This window comes from Siniperca chuatsi, linkage group LG2, assembly GCF_020085105.1.
Source record: "Siniperca chuatsi isolate FFG_IHB_CAS linkage group LG2, ASM2008510v1, whole genome shotgun sequence".
Classification (NCBI taxonomy): Eukaryota; Metazoa; Chordata; class Actinopteri; order Centrarchiformes; family Sinipercidae; genus Siniperca; species Siniperca chuatsi.
The window spans coordinates 31900079-31912408 of NC_058043.1; the positions used below are offsets into that span (position 1 = coordinate 31900079).

The window sequence follows — 12330 nt, forward strand, 5'->3', positions numbered from 1 at the left end:
ACAAGTAAACACAAAATGCAGTTTTTAAATGAAGGTTGTTATTAATAGGGGAAAACAAAATCCAAACCTAAATGGCCCTGTGTGGAAAAAGTGATTGCCCCCTAAACCTAATAACTGGTTGGGCCACCCTTAACAACAACAACTGCAATCAAGCGTTTGCGATAACTTGCAATGAGTCTTTTACAGCGCTGTGGAGGAATTTTGGCCCACTCATCTTTGCAGAATTGTTGTAATTCAGCCACATTGGAGGGTTTTTGAGCATGAACTGCCTTTTTAAGGTTATGCCACAGCATCTCAATAGGATTCAGGTCAGGACTTTGACTAGGCCATTCCAAAGTCTTCATTTTGTTCTTCTTCAGCCATTCAGAGGTGGACTTGCTGGTGTGTTTTGGATCATTATCCTGCTGCAGAACCCAAGTTCGCTTCAGCTTCCCCAATATATAATATGTCCAATAGACAAATATATTTTTGTTGCAAAATAATCCCCTGCAGTGCATTCTTTGTTTCGTGTTACATTTGTTTGTTTTTGAGAAATTATTGCAATAAATATTGAGGCAAGTTTTTGATATTAATTTTGGGTAAATTAATTGTAATTAAATAATTAATTATCTTTAGAAAAACTGACAAATTAGTTGTTAGATTAATCGACTAATCGAAAAATAATCATTAGATTAATCAATAAAAAATGTATCATTAGGTGCAGCCCTACTTACATATACACCCTCTAGGCTCTTACCATATGCTGCAAACAAATTTTCCAATGGTAAAACAAAACTGCTCACTTTCATTTCTACCCTGCTTAGGCACTGGTTTACTTTTAGTTATTTTTCCTTTGATATTTTATTGATGTTATTATAGGGAACTGTTATACATTATAAAATGCTTAAATTGTGCTTTCACTTAAACTGAAACTGTAAATTTGGTTAAATGGTTAGTGGACTGGATTGGTACCATTTAATAATGTAGCAGGATGGGTTTCAGCAGCATTAAAAAAGCATCCAGAAGACTAAGGGTTTGGCGTTTCCTTTGTTGAGGAGGAAGTGGGCAAAAAGGTGGGTGTATAGAGTTTAGTTTGACTTTGCATGTATCTATTTTCTTTTCTTTTTACTTTTTACTTCAATCTACAAGACATAGAAATGAATGGCTTATATGTGGCAGTGGCCTGGGTTAGATACCCTAACTGGTTTCATTGTATCTTATGCTACCTTATGGGGAAAATAGATAAGGAAAATGACTGTACCAACTGTAGGTATTTGACATGAAACACTAATGGCATCAATGAACTGTCAAAACACAAAAAGGTAATTCATTTTCTGAAAAAAACATAAAATAGACAGCTCTACTACAGGAGACCCATTTAATGGATGCTGAACATGCCAAACTTGTCAATGGCAGGGGCATATCTTTTATTCACCCTTTACATCCGAATCTAGGGGGGTTGCCAGATTGCTAGATAAAAATGTCCGTTTGCATGTAGATTATGTTGAGAAAGACAAACAGGGCAGATACTTGATACTTGAAGACTCCAGAGCAGGTGAATTTATGACACTAGTTAATATTTATGGCTGCCCTCAATTCTTCCAAAGCTGTTTTTCATACTTACATGTCCTTCTAATGAGCTTATTATAGGTGGAGATATGAATTTAGGTTTGGGTCCATCTAAAGATTGGTGATCTTCTAATCCCAAAATTCTAACCCAAGCAGCTAAGGCACTCAGAAAATAAATGGTAGACTTCAAACTTGTAGATGTCTGGAGGGAAAGACATAAATTACTACGTGAGTACTCTTTCTACTCACATGCTTACAAAAGCTATTCAAGAATCGATATATTTGTTTTCATGAAAATATCTGAAGAATAACATGGCTCGCTGTTCGGTTAATTGTACCAACAGACTGTCCAAGAAATCCTGTGCTTATATGTAGGCAATAATTAGCAGGTGTCGGTTTCCGTGCTCACCATACATGGCTTGTTAGCTAATTAGCCAGCTAATGAATTAGCCTTGGGTTAGCCTTCAAGCAAGACACCAAGCTGTTAACTTAACGGGAGCGTATCTTAGCCAGAGTTATTGAACCGGCATGCACCAAACTCAAAACGTAATAGAGTGTTAGAATTTAGGGTGGTAATACTTTTGAACAAATGGCGTCTGTGTGAGGTTGAAAAATAAAGGTCAACCTCGTTAGTTAGCTAACGTTATGCAATGTTAATGTTGAACTTCCCATACGGGCAATGTAATGTTAACATAACATTAATGTTAGACTTGGTTAGGTTACTACTACTACTCTAACTGGTCAGTGGGGAGCTGCAGCGGACACTGTATAGAATAAGTGGCTGCACCTGTGCCTGATGAGGACTCGAGGGACGGACTACGAAGTGTTGAAAAGGAGAGAGTTGACGTGGGTACGCTATTTTGGGGAGCGGCGCTTGGTGCGGATGGCCAAACCTAGCAGAGCACTAGTTGCTTGGGGTGGGTGCCGTTCTCATGCCGGTTAAGCCGGCTAATGCTGAAAGAGCCCACCTTATGTCCTCATGTGAATATCTAGCTATGACTCATTCAGGTCATGCTCCTGATAGCTCAGAAGAACATGCTAGTAGGAATAGATTATGGCGGTCCCCCATACACCTCGTTTCAAACTTTGAAACGACTGCAGACTGCACAGAACTCAGCTGCTAGGCTTTTAACCAGGACCAAGAAGTACGATCACATCACACCTGTTTTAACCTCTTTACATTGGCTCCCTGTTTGTTTTAGGATTGATTTTAAGATCTTATTGATTACTTTTAAGGCTCTTCGTGGCCTGGCTCCAGATTATATTTTAGACCTTTTAATCCCATATGAAATTTCACGTAGTTTGAGATCTTCAGGCAGGAGTCTTCTGTTTGTTCCTGAGTCCAGGATGAAAACTAAGGGGGGCAGAGCTTTTGCCATCAGAGCCCTGAGGCTCTGGAACAACTTGCCCGAAGAAATTATGTTGTCTGAGTCAGTGTCTTTTTTAAGTCTCTTCTCAAAACTTATTTTTATCAGAAAGCATATCCTGATTTTACCTGAGCTGTCTGTTTAATTGTTTTTATGTATTTTTTTTATTTTATATTTTATCATTCACTGTGGTATTTTATTTCTCTCTTTGTGAAGCACTTTGTACTTTGTTTTGATAAGTGCGCTATAAATAAAGTTTTATTATAATTATTTATTACCTGCTCAATGACGCAAATTATGTGAAATTGATCAGAAACAACCTTGACAGTTTTCTTAGCATTAACAAAGGGACTGCCTTGCCAACCACTGTATGGGAATCCTTAAAGGCTTATTTTATAGGTGAGACCATAAGTTATGCATCTTGCAGTATCTATTAAAAACCAAAACATTTGAATCAGAGATTAGGAATCTTAAAATGGAACGTTTTCAAACACTAAACGAGATATCATTTGTCTTGCTAAACAACAAAAGGGTTGAATATGACATGCTAACCACTCGGGAGATTGAGAATGCCATGGCTAGAACTAAACAACAGTACACAGGGATAAGGGTGGTTAATTATTAGCGTGGCAGATCCAAAAAGAGGATAGCTTAAGACGTATCTCCTCAGTTAAGACCAAAGATGTTGCCACTGTAGTCCATAATCCCAAATTTATCAATGAGACCTTTAAGGACTTTTATCTGGACTTTCTATACTCCTCTATACTCGTAAAATTAATAACTTCTTAAAGGGACTTGCCGTTCCGGGGACGACTGCAGAGACATGGGACAATCTAGAGGCTGACATTACTTAACAGGACGTTTTAGATGCAATAGGAAAGCTTTCTGGAGGCTTTCTGGAGCTTTCTGTTTTGTACTTGACCAATGTGGTGGCATCGCTCCCTGCCCTTTGCACCCTATTAGATGAATATAGCTGTATTTCTGGATACAAAATAAATACACATAAAAGTGTGATAATGCCTCTCAATTCATCTGCCCAAGAACTATCAAGAGAAAACATTACCTTTCATTTGGTAAAGTTCTTAATGCAAAGGTTAAATGGGAAATGGACATTGGCTATGCTTTCGAAGACTCTGAATGGAAGCTGATTTGTGATCACTGTCAATCATTCTCCTATAACAGTCATCACAAACTCTTAAAGTTTAACCTTATACACAGGGTTTACTTGACACCTCAATGCCTCCATAAGATAAGTAGTAGCTGCTCAGAATATTGTCCTAGGTGTAAGACTGAAACAGGGACTATTTTACATATGTTCTGGACATGTGAATGTCTGGAGCAACACTGGAGATGTATCTTGGATATCATAAAAACAATTGTGAGGGTGGAGATTCCGACCAGCCTGAGACTGACACTACTGTGGGACGTCTCAGTTTTACCAGTCAGTATGAGAGGCAATGTTCGTTTTATCAGACTAGCCCTAACTGCAGCTAATGAATGTATAGCCTCCGTAAACATATTTTGAAATAAAAAAAGTCTCAAGCCAAGACACTTAAGTGATGTCATTTGATAATTTTTTCACTCTTTTTCTCTCTGATTTAACAAAGCTCCCCCACAGCCACAAAAGACATTATACAGTTACCATTAAACACATTTTCAAGTACAGTAGCTGGAGAGAATTATGAGGTGCATTTTAAACTAGATGCAAAGGCAGGTTTTTTTTCTGTCCCTTTGCGCTCTCAAGCCTTGCCTTTTTAAATTAGATAAAGCTTGAATGCATTTATTAGTTTAGTCTAAAAAAAAACTTCATCTTCATCGTCATGTACTTAATGATTTATCTTTGTGTGCTCTGCGTTCTTCAGGACCTGCTGGTGACTGTTTTTGAGAATGGCAACCTGGTGAAGGACTACTCCCTGGAGGAGATCAGGAAGAACGCTCGGCTAAGGGATGAGGAGGTGAACCCCACCCTGCACAACCACGAACAGGAGCTGCTGCACAATCACATCAACGGAATTCATTAGGTCAAACACAAAGCCTCTCACAACGCATATGATACTTCAGTGTTTAACAGGGTGCACTGGAATGAAGACTGATGTGATTTCGAAAGACACCCATCAAAGTATAAAAACATGTTTAAGGAGAGTGAAAAGCTGTTTCTTATAGCAGTTACTACCAAGCACTACCACCTGCGCTTCATCCTGAGGACACCAGTGGTATTGTTTTCAGGTAGATTTCTCTTCTGGTCAAACACTCCACACAGTTAACTGTGTGGGCAGACAATTATACTGCCCTGTCACGGCCATGACCATAACTGAAGCTCAGGTTCAAATATGATCAGGTAAGTAAATCCATAAATGAAAGGTAAAACTTAGATTTTCTGAGTTTGGGGTTGCTACTGAACACTACAACAAAATTTTAAGATATTTTCATAGCTGATATGCAGTATCTGAGCATTTTCAGGCCAAAAATTACCTAAACTTTTAAATATTCTGAGCTTCCATTAGATTTATTTTTCTTAGTGTTCTTATGAGAGGAAAAATGCCTTTTGTAGCAGCATTTTAGACCACAAGACACTAACATTTACCATAAGAAAATATGAACAGTAACAGTATTAGACAATAGACAGTATTAGTGACAATGAGGGCTTGATATACAATATTTAATTTAAGGTCAGTGTCAGCCTCATATATCAGCAGAACAATATATTGCTCCAGCTCCATGTTCTGACCTTTAGTTTGGTGTACAGTATATAAACGAAGACATCACAACACTGACCAGCAGCGCAAAATAAATAAAGCAGATTGTGCTGCACTGCCACAGATTGGACAAAAAAAACAAAGTCAATGAAGCCATACCTGTTGTTTCTGTTTCATGGTTTTTGATGCCACTGGCCCATAAAGCACACACTATAGAACCCCAGAGTGTTCACTATAAAATAAATAAAAGACATTATGAAATAAATAATCACAAGAATACATTTTGAAAAATATAATAAATGAACCAACAATTATTGAAACTCAACTCATGAAATTTGAATTCATCATTCATTTTCATATTAACTGAATTTTATTGGATATCATTTTTATTTCATTCTAGACATTTTTATTTCAAAATGCCCTTTCTCCAAAGTCTGCTTTTAGTTTATAATGTCGCTTTCCATGACAGTGGTGTTATGGTGTTATCAACAGTCACTGTCCTTTATCTTTCAGCCAGTCACCTACCCCCTGCCTCTCATAAGCTAGCAAGCTCAACAACTGCTACCAAATTTAGCCTGTTAGCTAGAGCAACAACAATTCCAAAGCAATTCTGAATCATACAGCTAGAGTCTGCTACTGTAAATAAACAAGGTACACAGACACAATAACTAAACCTTTTTAGCATTTAAGCCTTTGGCCAAGGGCATTTTTAATGAAAATAAGAATGGTGCAATAACATTTCATATTAATGAGTTGAGAATAGACTGTTGCGCATGCGTTGGCATCTGTGTCTACCTGCCAGAGGCACTGTTTTAAATTGACTTTACTAGTTTCTACCCAGATTTTTATGATACTCCATTTTAGATCTCGGTCGTTTTTAACTATATCTTTTAACCGGAGTATTTTATTCATCGGATGTGGATTTTAAGTTGTTTTGTTCACTTTCCCATCCGAAGCACAACCCGGCTGGTCTTTAGCAATGCATGGGAGCTTACTTTCTAAGAGGACTGCAGTCACTTTCAAGATGCTTTCAACTGCAAGCAAAAACCTCATCTCCGCAGTGGACGCATGCCAGTAAATTTTACTCAGCTGGAGGGAAGATACTCCACGCTTAACCAGATCCAGGAAGCAGAAAAACTCCTGGATACCATCACTTTCGGTCCAGCACAAGCTGACTCAACCTCTGCCCCTGAGCCTGATGCCACTGCTCCCCATCCTGCTGTTGGGGCTGTTGAAGCTGCCTCTCCTCCACAGTCTGGTACTATCGCTCGCTCTCCTGTTGCTGATCCACCTCCTCTGGTCACTGTCCCCAACAACTCACTGTCCTCGACCTGCAGGACTCCCCTCCTGTAGCTGCGGATTCCCGGCCTTTTTCTCCACCTCCCCTGCTGTCCCATAGACCCCTCAGCTCATTGTCGCCTCCGATCCCTCCACCAGCCATGCCTGAGAACACCTCCCTCAGGGCTCGCCACTCCATACCGCTTTCTACACCAGCTCTGTGGCGGGCCCCTTCCCACCTCTCTGTCCATCCACTCTGTCAGAAGGACACGTAGCTCCCCAGGCTGTTCACCTGAGGAATATTGCAAAAATATGCCCTCTGTTATCTTTACAGCATTTGGAAATGGTTATCTATGCTTTTGTGTCCTTTCGCCTAGACTACTGTAATGCTCTGTATTCCTGCCTAAGCCAAGATGCATTTGCCCATTTACAGTTAGTCCAAAACTCTGCAGCAAGATTACTCACCAAGACCTCATATCGCTCTCACATCACCCCAGTTCTGATGTCACTACACTGGCTTCCTTGGATGTTTTAAGTCACAGCTGAAGACCCATCTCTTTTCTAAGTCTTTTTGTGCTTGAGTCATGTACCCTATTCTGTTTTGTGTGTTCTTTTCTTTTAACTTTTTATCCTGTTGCCAAGCACTTTGTAACCTAGGTTTTGAAAGGTGCTATATAAATAAAATTTTACTTACTTGAGTTTGAATCATTTCTATTTATTGTTGTTTATTATTAGTATTATTATTATTATCATCATTGTTGTTGTTTATTTATTTATTTAATATTGAACATTTTGGGGCTCTGTACACTCCTTTTCATCATCAAGTCTTCTAATGAATTCTGCTGGTGTCTAAATTGTTTGTCTGATTCATTGGTTCCCAAGCTTTTTGGCTTGTGACTCTTTAAAGTGAAGCATTATCTACTTGTGATTCCTCATTACAGGTTCTGTGGTCTATGAGCTGTGAGCAATTTATCCAGAGTCCATTTTAATGTCAGATTGAGGCCTGAGGAGGTATTTGGTCTAATTAAATTTCCATAAATATAAGCAAATAGTGACTTTGCAGTATTCTCTTAAAAAATTGATGGAGATAAAGACACATTTTTGTTTTCTTTTTCCATTTAAACACTTAAACTACCAAATTTCTCAATGTTCTCTGTTTGATACAACAGGGCACATGTATTTGTTTTTCCCTGGGGTTATAACAATAACTGATGTACTGATTTGACAAATCTGGTATCCTGAAATGCTGAAAGCTGCAGTGAACATGGCTCCATTAGTCATCACCTGTAGAGACATAAAGGTATCTGTAGACAGTTATTGATAGTAGTAACACACCATCCTGTGTTGTAGGTGCTTTTTTTGACCTTTTGGATTGGTTTCCATTTAAACAGTGGTGCTGCTATGAAGACATACAGTAAAGGCACATTGCACTACTCTCATCTGCTCGCACAGATTTGACACATCCTCACTTGTAATTTCAGTGTGTGTTATAAAAGGTGGCACAATAATTCAGTATAATTGTTTAGCATCTTTCCATGTGATTATGACAAAATTCTGATATGGAGATGTGATGGCTTGCAGTTCAAACATCTAAAAAAGTGACAAGTAAAATTTAACGACAGTCTGTCATGGATTGTGATGATGTTTGGATTTTATGAAAGTTTACCATCACTCAACTCAAACTGAGTCACAATATTAAGATAATTCTATTTCAAAAGTGATTTTTTTATTTGATTTTTTTTTTTTTTGGGGAGTATTCTTCGCTGTTTGATACAATATTGATTTTTGACTAAAATGTTGTACAGATAAACCTTAGAAGACAGACTGGATATTAAACTGCCTTTACTAAATTTAATGTAGGCCTGTTATTGTGCACTGCTAAAATGATGTAGTAAAATGTGGGATATCAGATATGATTTGATATTAGCAAACTGGATATGTGAGACATTCCTAGATGGAATAATACAAATAGATACTGGTAAAAAAAAAAGTAGGTAGGGTAAAACATTTTGTTGAAAATCAGGTTTGAATTGGCAGGTGAACCTTGGATTGACTTGGGGACATTAAATGAAAAATTCACTCTGATATTCTCCTACAGATACAGTCAGTCTCTGATGTCCACTGCATTCCACCAGTTATTTTATGATTAAGTTTTATCATTAAGTCTTTATGTACCAACCTTCCCTCAACCTGCCTTGTCTACATTAGTTAGAAGTTTTTTATTTCCCAGAATGCCTTTCAATAACCTCTACACTATGGACATTATTACTTCAAATCAAATTAGACTGCAGGCCAAAGCCTGTTTGTATTTGATTTATTGCTGATGACCTGTCTATAGGGATTAGTGATGAAGTAGTGACTCAGTTTGCCATCAACACTGAACAATACATGGCTTGACTCTTGTGTAGTACCGACACTAATCATCATATGTAATTATATTTTGTAAATATACTTCTAACTGAGCTGTATCTTTTAAATTTTCTGTATCTTTTTTTTTGTTTGTTTCAAAACCTCACCTTTTGTAAGATTAAAAAAACCTTAAACACTTTCATACTGGGGTGAGTTATTTTACTAAATGGGAAAACTTCCAAAGTTGTCCATAACACTAGAGACAGAGGCTCTTATTATACTGAAACACCAGAAAATAGAACCCACACATTGTAACACAGTGGAGGTCTGCACCTCTACCTCAGTGGCCAAACACTTATTATTTAAAGGGTAACTACACCTTCAAATTCTGCTAGAACCCTCCCTCCCAGCATATTTTAAAAAATGCAACAGAGGACTCTAGTAGGGGTGGCACGGAGATGCATTGGTTAGCACTGTTGCTTCACAACAAGAATGTTCTGGGTTTGTACCTGCCAGCGGGCTGGGGCCTCTCTGTGTGGAGTTTGCATGTTCTCTCCATGCCTGTGTGGGTTTTCGCTGGGTGCTCCCATCCATGAAATGCTGGTTAGGTTAGGTTAACTGCCAACTCTATATTGCCCATAGGTGTAAATTACTCTGTCTCTCTGCTGGAAAAGACGGAGACCAGTCCAGTCATTAGAAGCACATTTATGGCAGGCCCATGTGTTGTGTTTACTTCCACTGAAGAGGAACAAGTCTTGTTCATGTACAACGTCTTTTTTCAGCTGCTAATGCTACCAGCAGCTGTGTGAGGAACACAGACTTAGGCCACGGTCAGTCAGTGTTATACTTGGCACAGGGTCATGATGACATATTATGACATGGAACTCGGAGTCTTGCCTATTACATTACGGCTAGGGAAGGGCCAGATAATTCGGCTGAAGTGAATGATCAAATCCAAGCACACACATACAGGCTAATTATGAGCAGAAAAGCAATTTTTACACTGTGTTTTTCACCAGTATTATCATATACCAACAAGTGTCACTCAACAGCACGGAGGTATACCACTGCCCTTCCTGGTTGAGCATTTCAAGCCTGTCTCAATCAATCAAATTTATTCATCACATGTAATCATATAAGGTACAATCACAGTGAAATGTAATCCAGCCAGTGTCTTCAATTTGTGCATTAAAAAGAGTTTAAATAGAATAGGAATAGAAATAAATATGTGTATGATTTGTAGCCTGAGGGTAGAAGCTGTTCTGGAGCCTCTCAGTGCTGGCCTGGTGTATCCGGTAGCTTCTTCCTGACCGCAGCAGGGAGACAAGGCCCTTATCTGAGTGGTTGGAATACTTAATGATTCTCCTAGCCTTATCCTTGCAGCACCTGGTGTAGATATCCTTTAGGCAGTGTAGCGCAGCGCCTATTGTATGTTCAGCCGAACAAACCACTCTGTGCAGGGCCTTGCGGTCCTGTTTGGTGCTGTTTCCGTACCAGGCAGTGATGTTCCCGGTCAGTACACTCTCTATGGTGCAGGAGTAGAAATTCCTCAGTATTTTAGGGGATACCCGGAATTTCTTAGTCTCCTCAGTCTTGCTGACATTCAGGATTAGGTTGTTGTCCTGACACCAGCGGGTTCCTTTAGTTCCTTCAAGTAGGCCTTTTCATTGTTATGTCATCTAGCCCACCACAGCTGTGTCGTCAGCAGTGGTGAGCTTACAGCTCTGTTACAGTTGCCATGTACAGGCTTTCTGTGGTTAGGAACTGATAGTCTCAATGGTAAAGATCAAAAGCTCCAAGGCCTATATGAGAACCTGAATCTCTCTGGCACAGAAGGAAAGCAGACATGATTAGCAAATTGTATGACTTTAGCTTTACTCACGTTTATTTCATCCTTCAATTTGTAGGCTGAAGCTTCAGCTTATTGCACCTACACTTCTTACAATATATAATTTATTTGGCATTAAAAGTTGCAGTAAACAAAAGATATAGTATCCTTACCATATTAGTGCTAAATTGCTATTTTGACCATACAACTCATTATTTGTTCATTAAATGATCTTTTTAAACTTACAAGGTATGCTACCAATTTTCAGTCCCTTCAACTGTTCCATAAACTCAACAACACTAGTACTTAATTTTACTGTTTTTCAAATCAACCAAGTCTACTTTTAGACCCGTCAGTTTAATGAAGAATTCACAGTTCTTAAGGCTCTGTTGTATTTGTTTTACATGTATTTCCCCATGCCTCTGTTTTCCTTGCTATAGGCATATTATTTACATTTTTTCCCACACCTCCACTCTCTAAGTAATGTGTGTAATTGAAGTGTATAACGTGATGGATAAAAGCAGTGTATTGAGACCAAGGACAACAGTAAATGACAGGTGCACTTTTCTTTTAAGCCACAAGAGGGAAGCAGAGTCAAACAAAGCTTGTGTTTGTGCATGGAGATGAGAATACAAAACATTTGGAAGCTGAGCTTAGTATTACAGGAGCAGCTGAGTTTCATGTAGTCTTGAATTTTGAGAAGAATCTGCAAAGCAAAAACAGCTGAATTTGAAAGGATAGAGTTTTTGCTCTTTGTCTTTAGCCTAGCTCATGTTGGGGTTTGATTTCTACAGTACAAGACCTGACAGTCTTGTCTCAATGTAGGTTTGGATTTTGTTTTCCCTTAATAATAACAACCTTCATTTAAAAACTGCATTTTGTGTTTACTTGTGTTGTCTTTGACTAATATTTAAATTTGTTTGATGATCTGAAACATTTAAGTGTGACAAACATGCAAAAAAAAAAAAAAAGAAATCAGGAAGGGGGCGAACACTTTTTTACACCACTGTATAATATATAATATTTTTAATTTTGTGAACTGACCCTTTAAAGTAAAGCTGTTCACTAAGACCACTGTTTAGTTGCATCAGATAAATGTCAGCATGTGCAAATGTATATGGTGAGCTTCACATGAACAAAAACTAAAACACAGGCAACTGACTTTGATCATCATTTGCAAAGCTGGTTTACCAAGCAGGAAAAGCAGGTAAATGCCCATGGGCCTCGAAAGCTCCATGCTCTGTGTGTCAACTGGTTTGTAGGT

The 12330-nt window shown here is 38.5% G+C and overlaps 1 protein-coding gene across 1 annotated transcript in view; it reads left to right on the forward strand.

Moving 5' to 3' along the window:
* The window catches only part of nampt2 (nicotinamide phosphoribosyltransferase 2), a 28944-nt gene extending 19504 nt beyond the window's left edge, over positions 1 to 9440 (forward strand). The window contains exon 11 of the mRNA XM_044212558.1: positions 4778 to 9440. Within this exon, the coding sequence (XP_044068493.1) occupies positions 4778 to 4936 (159 nt within the window). The 3' untranslated portion in view covers positions 4937 to 9440. The remainder of the gene's footprint in view (positions 1 to 4777) is intronic.
* The last annotated feature ends 2890 nt before the right edge of the window (positions 9441 to 12330 follow it).